The 14,630-nt window shown below is 41.6% G+C and overlaps 1 protein-coding gene across 3 annotated transcripts in view; it reads right to left on the reverse strand.

Annotated features, from left to right (window-relative positions):
• Positions 1-2,134: 2,134 nt before the first annotated feature.
• Positions 2,135-14,630, reverse strand: part of DPYS (dihydropyrimidinase) — a 122,619-nt gene continuing 110,123 nt past the window's right edge. For all 3 annotated transcript variants that reach the window (XM_077268112.1, XM_077268113.1, XM_077268111.1), the window contains exons 8-10: positions 8,852-9,059; positions 4,742-4,807; positions 2,135-3,330 (exon numbers count right to left, since the gene is read on the reverse strand). In XM_077268112.1, the coding sequence (XP_077124227.1) occupies positions 4,745-4,807; positions 8,852-9,059 (271 nt within the window). In that variant the 3' untranslated portion in view covers positions 2,135-3,330; positions 4,742-4,744. The remainder of the gene's footprint in view (positions 3,331-4,741; positions 4,808-8,851; positions 9,060-14,630) is intronic.

Here is a 14,630-nt window from a genome sequence, read left to right on the forward strand (position 1 = left end):
GATGGTTGATGCCATAGGCTTTTATTTAAATTCCCGGTTAGGGTAAAGTGACTTGTTAGTGCTCCCTGTGGCTCCCAGCAATCAGAACACATTACAAGTCCTTCCTCCATGTAGCAGAGTTGCCTTTGTCATTTAATTGTTTTTTCTCAGTTTCCTAATAAGAAGTCGGGTAAGTTCACACTAGGCGATTTTCAGCGTTTTTATTTTCTGCAGCAAAACCTGATGTCTTGGCAGGAAAGAAGCTGCATAAAAAAGCAGGTTTTCATTGTATTTTTCACTGCGTTTTTTGCTGCGGTTTTGGCTCTTGTGCATGATGATCAAGTTTAGTGCAAAAAATAAAAAAAAAAGTCCTATTCTACAGAATCCGGTTTTGGCACAAAAAATGCAGCAAAGCCTGATACCTGTGTTCTTGATGTGGATTTATCAGACTTTTTGAAAGAAAGAAGTGACATGCTCTATTGTGCAAAAAAAACATGCAAAGCACAAAGTATTAATGACAAAAAAAACAAGCTGTGAGCATGAGATTTCTGAAATCTCATAGACATAGCTGGTACTGTAAAGCGCAGTTGAAAATTTGCATTAAAAAAGTTGAAAAAATGTCTAGTGTGAACTTACCCGTTGAGAAGATCTAAAAGTGCTTCTCACTAAATTAGAATATCATCAAAAAGTTAATTTATTTCAGTTCTTCAATACAAAAGTGAAACTCATATATTACATAGAGTCATTACAGACAGAGTGATCTATTTCAAGTGTTTATTTCTGTTAATGTTGATGATTATGGGTTACAGACAATGAAAACCCAAAAGTCATTATCTCAGTAAATTAGAATTCTTTATAACACCAGCTTGAAAAATGATTTTAAAATCCGAAATGTTGGCCTACTGAGATGTATGTTCAGTAAATGCACTCAATACTTGGTCAGGGCTCCTTTTTCATCAATTACTGCATGAATGCGGCGTGGCATGGAGGCGATCAGCCTGTGGCACTGCTGAGGGGTTATGGAAGCCCAGGTTGCTTTGATAGCAGCCTTCAGCTCGTCTGCCTTGTTGTGTCTGGTGTCTCTCATCTTTCACTTGACAATACTTCATAGATTCTCTATGGGGTTATGGTCAGGCGAGTTTGCTGCCAATCAAGCACAGTGATACTGTTGTTTGTAAACCAGGTATTGGTATTTTTGGCAGTGTGGACAGGTGCCAAGTCCTGCTGGAGAATGAAATTTCCATCTCCAAAAAGCTTGTCGGCAGAGGAAAGCATGAAGTGCTCTCAAATTTCCTGGCAGACAGCTGGGGTGACTTTGGTCTTGATAAAACACAGTGGACCTACACCAGCAGATGACATGGCTCCCCAAACCATCACTGATTGTGGAAACTTCACACTAGACCTCCAGCAGCTTGGATTGTGGCCTCTCCACTCTTCCTCCAGACTCTGGGACCTTGATTTCCAAATGAAATGCAAAATTTACCTTCATCTGAAAACAACACCTTGGACCACTGAGTAACAGTCCAGTTATTTTTCTCCTTGGCCCAGGTAAGACACTTCTGGCATTGTCTATTGGTCATGAGTGGCTGGACACAAGGAATGTGACACTTGTAGTCCATGTCATAGATACCTCTGTGTGTTGTGGCTCTTGAAGCAATGACTCCAGCAGAAGTCCACTCCTTGTGAATCGCCCCCAAATTTTTGAACGGCCTTTTCTTAACAATCCTTTCAAGGCTGCGGTTAAGCAGGTTGCTTGTGCACCTTTTTCTACCACACTTTTTCCTTCCACTCAACTTTCCATTAATATGCTTGGATACAACACTCTGTGAACAGCCAGCTTCTTTAGCAATGTCCTTTTGTGGCTTACCCTCTTCGTGGAGTGTGTCAATGACTGCCTTCTGACCATCTGTCAAGTCAGCAGTCTTCCCCATGATTGTGGAGCCTACTGAAACAGACTAAGGGACCATTTTAAACATTTAGGAAGCCTTTGCAGGTGTTTTTTTGTCGTTTATTCTAATTTACTGAGATAATCACTTTGGGGTGTTCATTGTCTGTAAGCCATTAACAGAAATAAACACTTGAAATAGATCACTCTGTAATTACTCTATATAATATAGAAGTTTCACTTTTTGTATTGAAGAACTGAAATAAATAAACTTTTTGATGATATTCTAATTTAGTGAGAAGCACTTGTAAGTCATACACATTAGATTGCTTGCTTTACCTGTTGATTTTGACAGGAACTGCAGACCATCTAAAGTGTAGAAGGCCTCCTGAATCTGCTCCAACAAAATATGGTGGTTTGGAGAAAGGGATCAGAGATGTTGAATTTGAACACCCAATCCTCTTTTCCCCCAGTGGCTGCATACCCTGCCTCCTCATTTGGAGCACATGCACATTTGGCCAAGTCATATGTATGCAGGGTGAGGAGAGATAGCTCCCGATAGAATAAGAGTTTAGCTGACAGTTGTGTAACAGGTATATTATTATTATTATTATTATTATTTAACGGCCTTCAGCTCGATCTCGAGCCATGGTGACTTGATGGATGAACGCCCTGTAGGAAAATCGATCTTGTGCAAGCCTAGATAGGTCCATCAGGGTCTTATCTTGATAGTATCAAGCCATCGGGTTGCTGGTCTTCCTCTTCGCCTTGTTCTTTCTATTCTTCCGACCATGATGTCCTTCTCCAGTGATTTCTCTCTTCGTATGATTTGTCCAAAGTAGACAAGTCGTAGTTTGGTGATCCTTTCTTCGCGTGACATGTGTGGCTTGATTTATTCCAAAATTGATTTGTTTCTTCTTCTTGCCATCCATGGTATTGATAACATCCTTCTCCAGCACCACATTTCGAAGGCGTCGATTCTTCTTCTGTCTTGTTTCTTTAACAGGTGTAACAGGTATAACCAACTTTTTAAAAAGCCATATATAATAAGTTGCTGCAAATGATAACATTTAGCTTTTCTACCCAGCCCTATGGGAATTAGGAAATAAAAAAAACCCTTATATTATGTGGCTGATAAATTTATACTTATGATATATTTGATACATATCTGGTTGGTTATTATAGCAGATAAAAGCTTCAAACTGCATAAAATATGACATAATGCATGCTCAGTGTCTGGATGACAAATTGCCCATAGGTTTCAAAATAGCTGGCAAGGGTTGCTTTAGTTAAAAGAGCAAGAACAACGACTGATGGGAAACGAGGAAATGTTTAAGTAGTTGTTCTGAGAAAAATAAGAGATGCAGAGTCAACGAATGAAGGAATGACGGCCGATGCGGTATAGTGCACCAGTTTTGTTTAGTTTTTTCGTTTCCAGCTTTGATTGGCGTCATGGATGTATTGTCCTTAGGAAGAAGAAAAGAAACAGAAGCTTTACATAGGCAAAAATAAAAAGATAAACTCAAGACAATAATAAGTAATGACATCTTCTTAGCTCTATGTATTGTATCCGAGAGATGTTTGTAACCACTCTACTCAACGGTGTCCAGAAAGAAGAGAGTTGGGTCGTAATGAGGTTATTGGGCCAAATAATAGCGGTAAATGTAATAGATTCATAGAATGATAGAGTTGGAAGGGACCTCCAGGGTCATCTGGTCCAGGCCCCTGCTCAATGCAGGATTCACTAACCCATCTCAGACAGATATCTGTCCAGCCTCTGTTTGAAGACTTCCATTGAAGGAGAACTCACCACCTCTTGTGGCAGCCTGTTCGACTCATTGATCACCCTCACTGTCATGTCTGGAGAGAATGGAATTATTCACTCCATCATCGCATTTTAGGAGGAACACTGACGATTGTATAAGGTTAAAGGGTTATATGCATCTCAGTCTTTCACAGCTACTCCATCCAGGCTTCGACCACTAAAGCTAGGGAGACGAACTGTGCTACCGTTAACTGTTTCTGTAACTTTTACTCTTGCTGTGCTACGCTGCTTCCATAACTCCTATTTATTTCTATGAGAGTTAGGGAAACCGTTCTGGGATGTTTCCATTTCTCCACCTCCAGTGATTGGAATCTGAATGAATTTGTTCCTGTCTCTGCCATGAAAGGCTGAAATAAGAACATCCCTTTAAAGTGTAAAGGCTCGTTTAAGTGTCTGATTGTTCCACATACGACAAAAATGGAACAAGTATTCTGATCGGTCGTTGATCAGAGTTTGATCAGAGTGTGGTCCGAGCGTCATCTGTTTTTTTTGGTAAGTGGAGAAATAATAATAATAATAAAAAAGAAAATTCTACACCTTCTCCATTCTGATAATTCATGAAAATCTGACCCCACTCGATGTCATCTGAGTCCAGTCCAATTTTTTCACAGACTCATTGACCTGTATTGCCAATTTTTATCTGACCCTCATATCAAAATTGGACACGTCTTGGTGATTTTCCACGGACTCTTTTGTCCTCAAAAAATCATGGACATGTGAATGGACCCCTAGACTATCACAGGCACAAATGGTTTCCGTAAAAAACACAGATAGCACTAGTATGTGAAAGTCGGACGTGTGAATGAGCCCTAACTAAAACTTTATCATGACAGGTATGGTATCGGCTCTGCTGCAGCTCTTGTTTGGAAATGCTAAACCAAGAAACTCAATTGTCATATTACAATCTTCTAATATTAGGTATTTTTATGTTAACTCAGTCAGAATTTATGAAGTTTGAGAAAACTTGTGTAATTTGGGGGTACATTTAGCTTTCCTGGTCATACTAGAAGTCATAAATACATCTTATATTAATGTCATAGTAAATGACGCACCATTTATTTGATCTGGATGACTTCTCCTGTATACGGCTCTCTCTGCACTGGTACTGGTTGACATACCTGAAAAAGAAGGCCTTGGTAAAATACATTGATAGACAAAGTGCTGGCGTACAAAGGAATGGTGATCAGGGCTCAGATTGGAGCCGATTGTGACGTACAGTTATTCATTATGCCAGAGCCTTTGCTGTGTTTAGCTTCACAATAGGGCTGTTTCTTGTAAACTGTATTTATAGGGAATCTGTCAGTAGGTTTTTCATATTTAATCTTAGAACAGCATAACTGTGAGTTGTAGTTTCAATACAATGAGTGTTTTATCAGCAGGAGATTATCACTGCCTGACTAGGTCTCATGTGCAGGCCAGTCCAGCTAATCTGTGTAACCCCACCCCCACCACTGATTGGCAGTTTGCTGACAGTGTATACAGGAAGCTGCCAATCAGTGGTGTTATAGACAGCTTAGCATTCTGAACACTGCAACAATTACAGCAGAGAAAACAGGGATTCTATCAAAACTGCACCAAGCAGTCCAGTAAGTGACACATCGCTGGAACTAGGGTCTCTGCCCCCACATCATGCTCAAATTACATATCAAAGCCTGCACTAGAAACACAGTTATAAACTTCTCCAAAATTGCTTTACAAAATTGCGCAAATTTGTTTTTTGTTTATATATTTTTTATATTATGATGTATAAAAAAGGAGATAGTAGTCACTGGTGACTTTTTAAGGAAGCAGCTCTATTTCTACTGATGCTAGTTTAATAGTTTTGAAACAAGCTGAATTATTTTGGAGCTTTTTAGTAATATAAATATATCAAATACATTTGCATTGTGTTTCTTCAGTGACGAGCGCTACTACTCCATATGAACATCTGTAGAAATTGTAGCTGCCTTATGCCACCACTAGGGGCAATGTCCTCTGCAGACATATTGACGTGTGCAGGGCCGCCATCAGGGCATTACTGCCCTTACTGCTGTATGGAGCCCAGTAAGCAGCAGTACAGAAGGGTGCCCACAGGTCCGGGGCCTCACTTCTGTGCTTCTACTCATCGGGCCCCTAGAGCTGTGCGTCATCGGGCCCGCGACGCACACATCAGAGCACACATCAATGCACATGTCTGCGTCGGGGCCGAGAGCTGTGCACGGCCGTCTAACCTTGATGGCTGCTCAGCTCCCACTCCCTCCGTGTTCTCTGTACTTCCGGGTCAAGTGTCGCCGCGTGCTTGAAGACGTCAGTGCGCACGTGCCGACATGTACAGGACGCTGGAAGCAGAGCTACGCTGCTGGGGAGCACCTGTGAGGTAAGTATGAAAAACTTTTTGGTTTTCTTTATAAAATGAATTCAATGGGTGAGGGGGAGATGGTAACTGCAAGTGATGAAGTGGGGAGTGTAAGGGAATTACACATGATGGAGTTTGGGGGTTAAAGGAGACTGCACATGATGAAGTGGGGGGAGTGGGGCTGTACATGATGGAGTGGGGGGTAAGGGGAACTGCACATAATGAATAGGGAATGGGGCTGCACATGAAGTGGGGGTAAGGGGGACTGCACATGATGAAGTGGGGGGAGTGGGGCTGTACATGATGGAGTGGGGGGTAAGGGGAACTGCACATAATGAATAGGGAATGGGGCTGCACATGAAGTGGGGGTAAGGGGGACTGCACATGATGAAGTGGGGGAAGGATACTGCACATGATGAAGTGGGGGTAACGGGACTGCACATGAAGTTGGGTGAAGGGGACTGCACATGATGAAGTGTGGAGAGTGGGGCTGCACATGATGAAATGGGGTAAGGTGGACTGCACATGATGAAGTGGGGGGAGAGGGGGCTGCACATGATGAAATGGGGGTAAGGTGGACTGCACATGATGAAGTGCGGGGAGTGGGGCTGCACATGATGAAATGGGGGTAAGGGGGACTGCGCATGATGAAGTGGGGGGAGAGGGGGCTGCACGTGATAAAGTGGGGGTGTAAGGGGGACTGCGCATGATGAAGTTCGGGGGAAGGAGACTGCACATGATGAAGTGTGTCTGAGGGGAGACTGAACATGATGAAATAAAAGGGGGATAGGGGCTGTAAATGATGAAGGGGCACTGCAGATGAAGTGAGTGGGTGATAGGGGACTGCAATGGATGAAGTAAGGGGACTTCAAATTAAAGTGGGGAGACTGCAAATGATGCAGTGGGGGAGGGGATGGGGACTGCAAATGATGAATTCTGTGAGGGACAGCAATTTAATTGAAGGTGGGGGTGGGAAGAGCAAATGATGAATTGAGGGTGGGAAGAGCAAATGATGGTCCAGGAGGAGAATAAATAATTAATTTTGAGGGTGGGGGAGTAAATGATGTATTGAATGTGGGATAGAGCAGTTGATAATGAATAGAGGGTGGGAGAGAAAGACATGAGAATGAATTGGAGTGGGAGGGGCATATAAATATAATGAATCAGGGTTAGGGTTAGAAAAGGAGGTACATAGTGGGGGCGTTGAGGATGAAGTGACTGGCAATGTATTGGGGGAAAGAGTACAGGTGCTAATTAATTTATCTATTAAATGGGGAAAGTGGCTATTGAGGCTATGTGAACACATTCAGGATTTTTCACGTTTTTTCGGCCATTTTCCTCGGCAGTCCGCAATTTTTGTGAACATGCTGAGTTTTTTTCCTCAAAAAAAGCATTGCGGTAAAAAACGCAGCATGTTCATTAATTTTGCAGATTTTTTGCATTTTTGCCGCTATATTATTGCATTGGGAAGCTCCGGAAAAAAGCGAAAAATCTGTGAGAAAAACGAGCAAAAACGTGATAAAAACGCGAAAAAAACGCATGCGGATTTCCTGCAGAAAAAGTCCGGTTTTGTTCAGGAAAATTCTGCAGACATTCCTGAACGTGTGCACATAGCCTAATAGTTAGTGGGCGCACAGTGGCGGATTATAATTTATTTTTGGAATGGTGGGTTGCATAATAACCAATTATATATTAATGGTGGGTGCACGTCTGTATTCAGATGTGTAGTGTAGAAGAAAGGGAAAAAGAGGGGAATGTGCTCTGGAAAAGGTGGTCTAGGTAACTGTGTTATTTTATGCAGCGACAAGTCCTGGCTGGAAGAAGTGTCGGTGATCTGTGCTGGATGAAAAAGAAAAGCAAGGATGAAGGACTTCAGCTAGAGACGTCACTGGTGAGTCAGTGTGTTACCTATACACTGACACCATACACTGTATACTATATACAGAGCTCCTGTGTATAATGTCACTGGTGGTAATATGTGGTCTGGCCATAGTGTAGCAGTATTTGTTCCTTGTATGTGGTATTATTCGGCCACTATAACCCTGATTTTTGCCAAAAAAAAGAGAAAGCAATACATTTTGTTCCATACTGCACTGTGTGAACACGACCTTCTCAGCATTTCTTGTTTTTCAGTAGGTTAATAAAATGGGTAGAAATGTAGTTCTTTGGTGACATCAGTGATTGAAGAAGTAACTAGCATCTCCTTCTACTTGGATTTCAATATTAATCAATAGATGGCCATAAATGCATAAAAAGAAGTACAACAATGAAACGTAGGGCATTCCCATACTTTCCAAAAGTCCTGAAAATTTTATAAACCGGACTGCAAAATGGGGCAGAGTTGCTCAATAGCGGTGGTTTTGGGAGCATTTTCATGGAAGGGGCATTCAGGTCTTAAATTAGGTGTAGTAAATGTTGGTATGTATGCCTTTAAGAAGCTAGGTGCATAATGAGAGGGGGGCGGGGGTTGCCCCATTTAGACCCAGCGGAAGATCCTATGGTACGATTGCAGGCTTTAGAGTTTCGGTATAAGACGAATCCCTTTGGAACCATTCATCACAAGGAATATAATCCAATAAAAATGGAAGATGGAGAGCGCTGGGAACTTTAGTCCGACACTGAAATAATCCCTAACCAATGGCGGATCTCGCTTTGGTGTATTTGTGCCGTCCATGTGTTATAGTTGCTCTGCAATACTATATGTCGCACATCAACAGCTTGCCACGGCGAAACAACTGTTTATCCAAAGTTGTCTGTAATGAGATAAGCCCTTTAAGCCTCCCTCCTGACATTGATCTTCTCTCTTAATCACACTCCATAGGCTTACCTTATCTCTTTTTAATACCCTGCTGTAAACATAGTCAGCAAATGGTTTTCTTGGGATAAATTTGCCGTGGCCGGGTACAGTGTACAGGGCTCCATTTTCATATACAACTCTTCCACCAGCAATGGTGACGAGAGGGACTCCGTGGCAAACCATCCCCTCAAATATATTGAAATTCACAGCTTGATGATGAGTTTTCACCGAAATGGTCCTGCATAAAGAGAAGACCATATATAAAACATTGTACATAACATGTTTCAATATTACCAGGGATGAGCAAACACGTGGAACTTTGGGTTCTGGTACCCTACCCAAACATTGATCCAAAGCACGGTTCTGGTACCAGAACTGTACCCGAACTTGAACCAGAATCCAATGAAAACAATGGAGAATTTTGGGACTGGTCTCTCCCCAACGGACCTCACCCTGAGCTCCGAACATTGCAACGGAGTTCCGGGGAAAGTCCGTATTTGGAGTTTAGCACCGGAAACTAACTGTCCGCTACGAGCACCAAACTTTTAAGTTCGGGTTTGCTCATCTCTAAATATTACTCTTATAAAAATATCATAAGATCAGTAAAATTATATTTATTGCTGCTAAAAGTAGCAGTTTAAAGAGCATATGACGTATAATTTGACAGTGCAGAGGTTTACCTGGTGCCTGAAGGGGCCCAAAGACACCCCTGAAACTTGAAGAGTCACCAGTATTGTAAATGACACATTACAAAGGGCACTCGTCTTACAATGGGCACTCTATTCTGCCAACAGTTATCTCCAGAGATGCACGCTTGGCCGAGCATTCATACCTTTTTAACGGACAGAGGGGAGAAAGTCACTTTGAGACTCCTCTGTCATCTGCTTAGCTGGACTGAAAATAAAAGGACAAGACATTGATATTTCTCATCTTTCTCTTCCCCAACTTGAAATATTGGGGTGAGCAGGAAGGTCCCTAAACATGCCAGAGCCGGAGTGATTGATCAACATCTGTCAGATGTGTAGGTGGTCCTTATAATTTATCATCCTGGTCCTCATAAATTAAATTCTAATCAAGACAGAAGAGTGTTGAATCAATGCATCAAATCTTTTGGAGGATAGATAAAAACACCATTTAAACAATGATTATTGCTCCTTTAGGAACTCCTTTTATCTGCTATTCAACAAAAATCAATACACTAGGTTCAAACAGTCTATGTACAGGAGTGGGGAGCAGATTGGCTCAGACAGCAAACGTCCTGTACACAGATTGTTTGACTATAGTGTACGGATCTTTACTAAGCTGCAGTTAAAAGCAGATTTTAAAGGAGCATGAACTGGGAAGTAAAATAGTGCTGAAGCACAGTGTTTGGGAGAGAAGGAAGCAAAATAAGGTAATTGTCACGTCTGACAGAGGCCACAGATTCAAAAAAGCTACCTCAAGCAGACTTAGAACAAGCAAATCCCTCTGGCAGATTCCAGAGGAAACCCTGACCTTCACCCTTTAATCACTGTACAGGGATCTGGTCTTACAACGGGATCCACTGGATTGCTTCCACAGAAGGGCTGCCTGCTGGAAGAGTGAACCAGAGTCAAGAAGGGTCGCTACGTGGGGCCAATAGATAGTGGTCACATCAGGGACAAAATTGGAAATCAATCAGATGGTCAGTATTCAAGTCAAGGCCAGAAAACAGCAGAAATCAGGAAGACAACAGAGCAGCATGGACTAGAGCTTCAAAATAGGTAAGCAGAACTCACTGACTGGCAGTAGAAGTCAGAGACCCAGGGGTTTAAATAGCAGAAAGGGGTAATCAAAACCAAACAATGAACTCCATACCTGCCTGATCTAATTTCACCAAAATTCCCAGGAGTAAAACAGGACTGACACAGTCACATGTCACCCGAAGCAGAAACAGAAGGAACAGGAACAGGCACACATTACAGTAATGAAGTATATTGCAAAAATTCATAACTTAGAAAAGATGTTCATGGAGGCATGTCTACACGTACAGAAGAAGCGAACATCAATGAACTCAAGTTTTCTTAGTACCATTATTTGATGTATTCTTGCTACACCGAATTGGGGCTTCAAATAGAGAATCAGTAAAGTTTGTGCTCGGTGACAAATATTAACTACGCCCCATTGTTACTTATTCCCCAAAGGCAACTTCTCAGACCAAACTACTTTCCAGACACTCTGATAAATGGTCAGAATACAGCCAGATGGGAATGAACACATTTTGTCCAGGCTTGATAAATCTAGGTCAGTGAGCTTTTTCTGCTTACCTGCTTCTTTGAAATGTTCTAATTTTGCCTTTAACCTTTTCAGATTGCACAAACAGTTTGAAGGGGATTATTGCCACTTCAGACACATTTAGTAATGTTAAACTATCTAATTTATAAGCCATGGTCAAGAGCGGGATAAAGATGCCAGCGGGATGTTCCTGTGTGCACTTTGTCACTTCAGAAGACAGCGAGCTGATGAAACGAGGCAGGAAACGCAGCGAGCGGCTTTACGAGGTTCAAGTCATGCTTTCCGTAACGGTCTACTGAGCAAACTCAACAGCGCCCAATTGTCTGCACACCTCGAACCATTTCATGGACGTGATCAAATAGTTCTGACAAGTCCTGTTAGTCTGAATGCACTCAGTACGGTTGAAAAAAGACAAAAGTTTATCAAGTCCAAAATTCACCTCCAACAGGGGCCACCGTGTACCATTACTAAGCCCTCATTCAGTCGTCCGTGATTCTCATCGTACAGATGTTCATCGGAGTTTTGCATCCAGATTGTATCAGTGTTTGGTCAGTGTTTTTACCATCCGTGATTTCTCACATATGAACAAAAAAATTGCAAAACTTTTCCTATCTATTGCAATGACGGCACATCGATGTCATCCGTCATTTTCACAGATCCATTGAGTTGTATTGGGAATTTTGATCCAAGTCTCAGATCAAAACTTTACATGACTCTGTGATTTTTTATTATTTTTTCATGCAAACACATAGTCCACAAAAAACACAGACATGTGAATAGCGCCATGGACGATACCGGGAAAATGCTCTATCTGTGAAAATGACAGATGCAACACGTATGTGAAAAACAGACGTCTGAATGAGGCTTTAGTCTGCAGTACGTTCAGTCAACAAATTAGTCTACAGTAAAGGCTGTGTTCTATTTTCTGGGGAAAAGAGGGAAAAATTGGACAATCGGAATTTAACTCCCTATGGCACAAAATAGATTGACAAAATGCACACTTACAGTATCTCATCAGAGCGGATGTGTGTTTTGATGTAACAGAGAAGGCTGCAACCGATTGGTGGCCACCTATTGGCTGCAGTGGTCAAATAAGATAACAATGTCACAAGTCCGCTGGAAAACACAGCGAAATCACTGGAACAGCGCTGGTCTGGGAGATGAGTATGTCTTCTTTTTAATGCTATTGAGGGCACTTTAGTAGTTAAAAATGGGTTATCCAGTAGTAGATTACTCTTTTAAAATTGGAAAAACAATCCCCCCATTGTTTCTTTTTATTGTAGACATTGTAGTTGACACACTATTAAGTGTTCTCTTTAGAGCATAATATCTTGTTGTAGATTTTTGGGAGGCGATAAAGAGGAGAGGATAGAGAACGTTAAAATACAGTTTTTTTTACCAAAGCTTTTTGACAAAATATTTTTTTTTCTTTTTGGTTGTTATATTGCAAAAATAAAAAACATGTAAAATCTTTGGAAATGTTATAATATTTATTTAGAAATGTTTATTTATTATTTATTCACTTATTTTGTATAGAAAATTAGTTTATTTTCTGCACCTAGCTAAATGGCATTTTATATATTTATTATCATTTTTTATGGAGTAATAAAAAAGGGGAATCAAGAAGGAGCAAAAACAAAAACCAAAGAGATGAATCATGTAAAGGAGGCGCTTGTGGTGGTTGTGAATAATTTTACCAAAGTTTTTTACAGTTATTATTTTTTTGTTTGTTATATTGCAATAAACAATAAAACATGTTGGCAAAACTAAGGTTAATTATATAAAAGAGATCCTACTGCTCAATTATAATTTATACATTACCATATAAAATTAAGCTAAGAAGAGATGCTGGCTCTCATTGGGGACTGAATGTAACATGTAAGGCCTCATTATATTATATAGTCTATGGGGCTGTCCACATTATGCAGACTACGTGTTCGTGCAAAAATCACGGAGACAAGTCCAACATATCAGATGAAAAGTATCACTACAAGTCTACGGGTGAGTAAAAATCAATATTGCAAAGGACAAGAGAAGCCTTGTAATATAATATTGTGCCCCTAAATATAATGATGTACACTGTGCCAATAGAAAAGGTGCAATACAGCGTGCCTCCTAAAGCAAAGAAATTAGCCACTCTGTACCTACAAAATAAATGCCGTAAGCATACATGGTCTCCTCCATAAAAAATAGCGTTCATTGTCCTGCAAACTGTTTTTTTTGTCCATGTCAGTGGGACAGTAAATAAGCTAAGATCGACTTTTTTAAAGCTGATCTGCACATATTAATAAGATGAAGCTGGCTCGTCCCGGTGGGCCTTTAGCCTCCTCTGGCCAGGTTCCGGCTTCTTCCCCTCTCATCACTGATCTTCGGAAGCCGGGCGGACGTGTTCAGGCTTCAGAGAGGGGCACTGCGCATGATCGGAAGTCTCTGCACTTCCTCTCTCTGAAGCCAACACGTGTCCACCCGGCTTCCGAAGATCAATGATGAGAGGGGAAGAAGCCGTGCACAAAAATTGATACCTTCGTTGAAGGAATCCGATCAATGGTTCTCTTTTAATCATGGTTTTACATTTTCTTCTAATGACATCTTCTGTGCTTCAGGGCGGGCCTGGGGAGGGTTGGGTCATCATCTGCTCCGGCCTCTCCACCTGCCTCCTGTGTTTCAGACACCTGCCTCCGTTTTGAAATTTCAAAGTGTGAGATTCCACGTCCGTTTTTTGGGTCTTCAGCAAAATAGTGCCAGAGTCAGCGCATGCGCAGATTGAGATCGGATTCCTTCAAGAAAGGAACCTGTTAACAGGTTCCCTTTAAGCATGCATACAATTGAATGCAGGGGTAGGAGACCAGGTTAGATGGGAAGCTTTCGAAGCACCAGAGACAATTGCTTCTAGACATTCCTTGATGGTTGGATACAAGGCCTTAAAGCACTACTCCGGCATTTGATTTTTTTAGCGCTGGAGTGGCGCTTCTAATTTAAGGTCCCTGTGTGTAGTCTTATACTTACCTGCTGGCATCTTCACCTTTTATCGGCGCCGCTACAGTCCCATGGCACCATATTGTGATCGCAACTTCTGACTGGCCCGAAGTCAGAAGTAATAGTCAAAAGCTCTCAATACAAGTCTATGAGAGCCAGAACGGGGCAAACACTGGAGGGATCCGGCTGGTCACCAACTGCTGGACACCGATGGGAGGAGTGATGATAGAAAGTGAAGTCGGTGGCAGGTAAGCATGAGACTAAGGGCAGTGACCCTAGATTAGAAGCACCACTCCAGCAGTAAAGTAAAAAAAAATGCTGGAGTGGTGCTTTAAAGGCTAATTTAGATGGACCAAAATTTAAGTAATGAACGAACCTAAGAATGCTTGTACCTGATTATTGGCCCATGATCACCTGACTAATGAGCATACGCTCGTTCGTAGGGTGCGATGATTTCTAAGCAGGCTGGAAAATCATTATTATAAGCAGCATATTGTTGTGTGTAAAGAGGAAATGTGCTGACAAAAGCGATTGTATTCTTTGTGCACAGAACAATTGCTCCGTGCACATAAAAATATAG

Source organism: Ranitomeya variabilis, chromosome 6 (assembly GCF_051348905.1).
Source record: "Ranitomeya variabilis isolate aRanVar5 chromosome 6, aRanVar5.hap1, whole genome shotgun sequence".
Lineage (NCBI taxonomy): Eukaryota > Metazoa > Chordata > Amphibia > Anura > Dendrobatidae > Ranitomeya > Ranitomeya variabilis.